Source organism: Chiloscyllium plagiosum, chromosome 26, assembly GCF_004010195.1.
Source record: "Chiloscyllium plagiosum isolate BGI_BamShark_2017 chromosome 26, ASM401019v2, whole genome shotgun sequence".
Taxonomy (NCBI): domain Eukaryota; kingdom Metazoa; phylum Chordata; class Chondrichthyes; order Orectolobiformes; family Hemiscylliidae; genus Chiloscyllium; species Chiloscyllium plagiosum.
Genome location: NC_057735.1, coordinates 49366635 through 49372291, shown reverse-complemented (window position 1 = coordinate 49372291; position 5657 = coordinate 49366635). Strand labels below are relative to the sequence as shown.

General features: G+C 40.1%; 1 protein-coding gene across 2 annotated transcripts in view; it reads right to left on the bottom strand.

The window, feature by feature from the left end:
- The window catches only part of sycp3 (synaptonemal complex protein 3), a 90960-nt gene that overhangs the window by 84661 nt on the left and 642 nt on the right, over window positions 1-5657 (bottom strand). Inside the window, exons 1-2 of one of the 2 annotated variants that reach the window (XM_043716301.1) lie at window positions 3965-4014; window positions 1613-1752 (exon numbers count right to left, since the gene is read on the bottom strand). In XM_043716301.1, coding sequence (XP_043572236.1) covers window positions 1613-1739 — 127 coding nt within the window. In that variant the 5' untranslated portion in view covers window positions 1740-1752; window positions 3965-4014. Of the gene's footprint in view, window positions 1-1612; window positions 1753-3964; window positions 4015-5657 lie in introns of those variants that run through there. The other variant, XM_043716300.1, reaches the window with a different exon arrangement.

Below are 5657 nucleotides of genomic sequence, written 5' to 3'. Positions count from 1 at the left end.
AAAAGAGACCTAAGGGGCAACTTTTTCACGCAGAGAGTGGTACGTGTATGGAATGAGCTGCCAGAGGAAGTGGTGGAGGCTGGTACAATTGCAACATTTAAGAGGCATTTGGATGGGTATATGAATAGGAAGGATTTGGAGGAATATGGGCCAGGTGCTGGCAGGTGGGACTAGATTGGGTTGGGATATCTGGTCGGCATGGCCGGGTTGGACCGAAGGGTCTGTTTCCGTGCTGTACATCTCTATGACTCTATTCCCTTTCCTGCCTGTCCCCAAAATCCTTTCCTGCTAATTCCCTTAACCTTTCACTCCTTCTAAATTCAATATCTAACAGTCAATATCTAATTTTAATAAGATAGCATCCACTGTTCCCGAGGTAAAGAATTCAATAATTTGACAAGTTTTAGAGACAATCGGGATTTCAAGACAGAAAACGTACCTTCACAGGTCATAACTCGTCAAGCCCCTTAGAAATCTTTGTTTTAATAAGCTTAATAAAATCAATTGCTTGCTGTATCTGCATGCTCTTTTTATGTTATTCATGCGTGAAGCCACCCAGATCCCTCATCATTTCAGATGTGACACCCATTCTCCTAACCTTCTCTTTCCAGGGTCACATCTGTTTCCTCCCTCTCCTTCTCCTTCATGTTCACCTTTGTGCTTCAATCATTTCTTTCCTTTTCATCATCTCTCACCTCCCTGCTCCTTCAATCACCTTACTACTTCCCCTTTTAATTGTCCATTTCTTTCTAACATACCTTTCCTCAGGCACCTTCTCTCCAGAACTGTTGCAGTCTTCTTCTCGCCAATACCCTCTACACCAATTGCCATCTCCTATCCCCAGGTTCCTCACCTTTCCTATAAAACAGTCATCTCTACACTTTATAATGAACGGTGGAGCAGGCTCAAACAGATGAATGGCCTACTTCCATTCCTATTTCCAATTGTTCTCCCACCATTTTGTTTGTATAACTCTTTCTTGCTTCCCTTCCTTTCCTCTCTTACCTGTTCACTAAATCTGTCCTTTCCCCTATTTATTTTCCTTTATCCAGCCAACTTACAATGTTCTCCTCTCCAAAACCCATTCCCTCTCACCTCTCCCTTTCCTCCACCACTCTTCTCCATTCCCTCACTCTGTGTAGACTCCTATATGTGGTGTCTCTCCTCTTCCCTCATCCCTTCCATTTCTCCTCTGCTGCTCTTCCTTCAGTAACTTCTTTATATTTCTCGTTCTCTTGGTTTTCTCTTCACCCTTTCCTCCCTCTCCCCCAATCCATCTCCAGGATTCAGAACTATCTGCTCTTCTTTATAAGATGTCTTGGATCCATTCCACTCAATTCATCAGGTTTAGTCTGGCATCTTATCTCCATAATTAGAAGGCATCTGCTAATTTGGATCCTCTCTTATACAATCATCATTAAAAGGCATACACTGACTACAGGATACTTGGTGTTTTACGAAAACTGCCTCTTCTATGTTAGGAGAAAGTCCAAGCTATTGCACTCATGCTTACTTCTGCAGGCTGACACGGACATCGCTGGGTACTTGGAATAAATTAAAGCACGAAAGTATTAAGTCATAAATTTCCAAAAAAAAATTAACTGTGTTTTACCTAGCTGTTCAGTCTCATAGCTGCTCCCCAGTTTTTTTGTATCATCTTCATTGAATTCATACAGCGAATTATAGGTTGCCTTTTCTTTCTGGTTTTTAATTGGATTTTTTCGACCTTTATTAGCCATATTTCAATCAAACCTAAAAGCAAATAAAAAAAAGTACAAGATTTTAAAAAAAGATACATCCAAAACAGTTGGGAACATAAACCTACAACACCAATGGTACTTATCAAAATCAGTTGCAAGAGTTCATTCGTAATGATGGACAGCCAACTAGTCATTTTTATCAAGTTTTTCTCAAGTTTTGAATAAAAATTATTCAGTGAATTCAGTAGTTCAGATATCAAGACTCAATTACACTGTATAGGCTGCATTCTCAAATTCCAATATAATGTGCCATTTAATTGTAGACCGATAAAGGAAAATTAGGAGTGAAACGGCATGTATATAAAAGAATGTCTATTTCTGTAGCACCTTTGACATAATATACTCAGGCATTTTGCAAGAGTATTATAAAAGATATGAAACTGAGTCACCCAAGGATATAGTAGGTCAGATTATCAAAAGCATGGTCAAATAGGTAAAATTCCCCAGGTGTCTTAATGGAGAAAGGTGACATAGAAAGGAGGACAGGTTTAGCAAGAGAATTCCAGAGCTCAGGACATTGGCAACTGAACACAAGATCACCAGTGAAATTAAAACTGGAGAAGATTAAAAGCCCAAAAATTAGAGGACCCATATGATTCAAGGGCTGTGGGTTGAGAAGAGAATACAGAAGGACAAGTACATGAACACGTATAAGAATAGAGATTAGTTTTTCAAAACATATGGCTTGATTTGGAGCCAATGAAGGTCCATGAGTATTGAGGTGATAGATGAATCGGAATTGGTCCAAGGCACAATCTTGAATGCTTTTAAAAGAGGATAGAATGTGAGAGATCAGGCAGATTTGCATTGGAATAGTCATGTCTGGAAGTAATAAAGATGTCAAATCAGGATATCAGCAACAGATGAGCTGAAATATGGATGTGAAATAGGTGGTCTTAAGAGATGAGAACTTGGATGTTTATGCTGGAACCAGATTGACTTAGTTACTGTCTTGTCTGGTAGAAGGATCACACTGGTTGCCAGCAAAACAATATTTCCAATATCCTGCAATTAGTCATAGTGTCCTACATCACGGAGACAGATCTTATGGCCCAATCTGGTCCATGCCGACCAAAATGTCCATCCATGCTAACCCCATTTCCCTGCACTTGGCCCATATCCTTCTAATCCTTTCCTATCCTTGTATTTGTCCAATTGCCTTTTAAATGTTGTTAATGTACTCGCCTCAACTACTTCCACTGACAGCTCATTCCATATGCGTTATCACCCTCTGTGTAAAAAAAGTTGCCCCACAGGTTTCCTTTTATCCTTTTCACTCTCACCTTAAACTGAGGCCCTCTAGTCCTCGATTCCCCAACCCTGGGAAAAAGACTGAGTGCATTCACCCTATCCATGTCTTTCATGATCTTATACACTTCCATAAGATCCCCCTCAGTCTCCTACGCTCTAAAGAAAAAAGTCCTAGCTTGTCCAACCGCTCCCTATAACTCAGACCATTGAGCCCAGGCAACATCCTTGGAAATTTCTTCTGCACTCTTTCTAGGTTAATAACATCCATCCTACAACAATGAATTAACCACAAATGAAATTCTCACTAGAACCTTCAGAGAAAGCAGTACTAAAGTACACTAAAACCAACACAAGCAGCAAGACTTGAACAACACCCGGTCTCAGGTTAATATGTGGCAAGTAACATTCATATAAGTGCCAGGCCAAGACCATCTCCAGCAAGAGAGAATCTAAATATCTCCCCTTGACAATCAATAGCATTAACATCATTGAAATCATCATTAACATTCCTGGGGGGGTTATCCCTGACAAGAATTGGTTCAATAAGATCATTAGGTGCAAGATCAGAAGGCCATTCAGCTCATCGAGTCAACACTCCCATTCTATGACATCATGGCATATCTGGTAATTCTCAACACTACTTCCTCACCCTTCCCCCATTATTCTGATTCTCTTACTGAGAAAAATCTAACTCAATCCTGAATGTATTTAACAATCCAGCCACTTACTGCCTTCTATGGTAAATAATTCCACAGATTGACTACTCAAGTGAAAGAATCATCACCCTTTACCATGAGATTATGCCTTCTGGTCCTAGATTCTCCCACAGGAGGAAATAACTTCTCCACATCTACCCAGTCAAGCTCCCTAATAATCTTAAAGGTTTCAATAACAACTCCAATGTATACAATCCAACCAACTCATCTTCTCCTCATAAGAAAATTCCAGCATACCTAGAATCAACCTAGTAAAGTTTCTCTGAACTGCCACCAATGCCAGTTTATCTTTCTCTTGGATCAGGGGATCAAAACTGTTCACATCTGGGCCAGCCATATAAATACTGTGGTTATAACAGAATCAAGATCAGGTGGCAAGTAACTCATCTAATTCTACAAAGCCTATTCTCCACCAGCAAGGCACAAGTCAGGTGTGTGAAGAAATACTATCCACTTGCCTGAATGAGCACAGTTCTAACAACAGTCAAGGAGCTTGATAGCATCCAGGACAAAGCAGCCCACTTTCATTCACACTCTCCACCATCAACAGTGACAACATTGTGAACCATCTACAAGATGGACAGCAGCCATTCAAAGGCTTCTTCAGCAGAAATTTTATGCCAATGACCTCTATCACTAGAGGAACAAAAGCATGGGAACCACCATTTGCAAATTCTTTTCCATACCATACATCATTTTGATTTGGAACTATACATCAGTCACCAAGTTAGCATTTTGGAATTCTCTTCCTAATGGCACTGAGAGTGGATCTACATCAAATGGTTCAAAGTTTCAAGGACAATAAATGCTGTACTAGCTTACATCCTGTAAATTAATTTTAAAATAAAGGCATCTTTTTAATGGTAACTATCTCTGCTGTTTTGTTCAACACAACTCTATGATAATATCTTTATATGGTAGCCACATTTCAACTGCTATTTTTCCTTACATGAGCAAGCGTGATAGTAACCAAAACCTGTCAGATGCTGTCTGCTGGCTTTTCCTTTCCCTACTGAAGACAATAACTGCTCTAAATGGCTGTTCTCGGACATCATAGAGGAATTTGAGTGCAATTCCAAATGCAGGACACAATCCTCTAGAGAATTTCAGTTTGACTAATCAATTATTCTCCTCCTGAAACTTCTACAGTGATAACCTAGCCAACCTTGGCCCAGCTAATTCTTCAAATGATTCTAGTTCAAGTCGTACTGCAAATCCTAAGCACATAATCCAAGTGACACCAGTGCAGACACTCTATGTGGCAATGTATTAATGTACATTTGTCACTGTTCAAGGTTAAAGCACTCTCAGTGGGCCATTTGCACCACACACCTAGTACAGGTGTCCATTTCATGGCACTACCTGACTTGTCCAGGTACTAGAAATGTAATTTCAGAAGCCTGATGGCCTATTCAATAGTCATTTTAGTGTGCAGACAGCTTTGGTTGTACAATCTCTGTTTGATGGTTGCACAGTGGGTTGGGTAGCAAAGAGATATCTCCTGGCCAGTGACTGCCTTTGTTCATTCATGTCAGGCAGAGTTTGCAATTGTGAATTTTCTTATCCTTTGAAGCTTATATCTAAGATACACATAGAAAATCAAGCACTAGAAATTACACTTTTTGTAACATGACTTGTAAAATCTCTCATTTCTCGGAGGGCCAGCACAACCATCTCATATTAATACAATCAGCCCTTCAGGTTATTTTATTGCATTAGACACATTCAAAGTTAATAAACCATGACCTGCCCCTCATGTTTCATGTCTATCCTTCTTCCCCTCTGTACCCATTAGCATTCATTGCCGCCGCAAGGATCACTATCTCTTCCCACATTCACTCTTGTACTGCTAGTTGTACTCTGTCCCAATTGTTTCACTCCAGATCTCATTCATTATTTACCAGGACACCCCACACGATGCCTTGCCTCA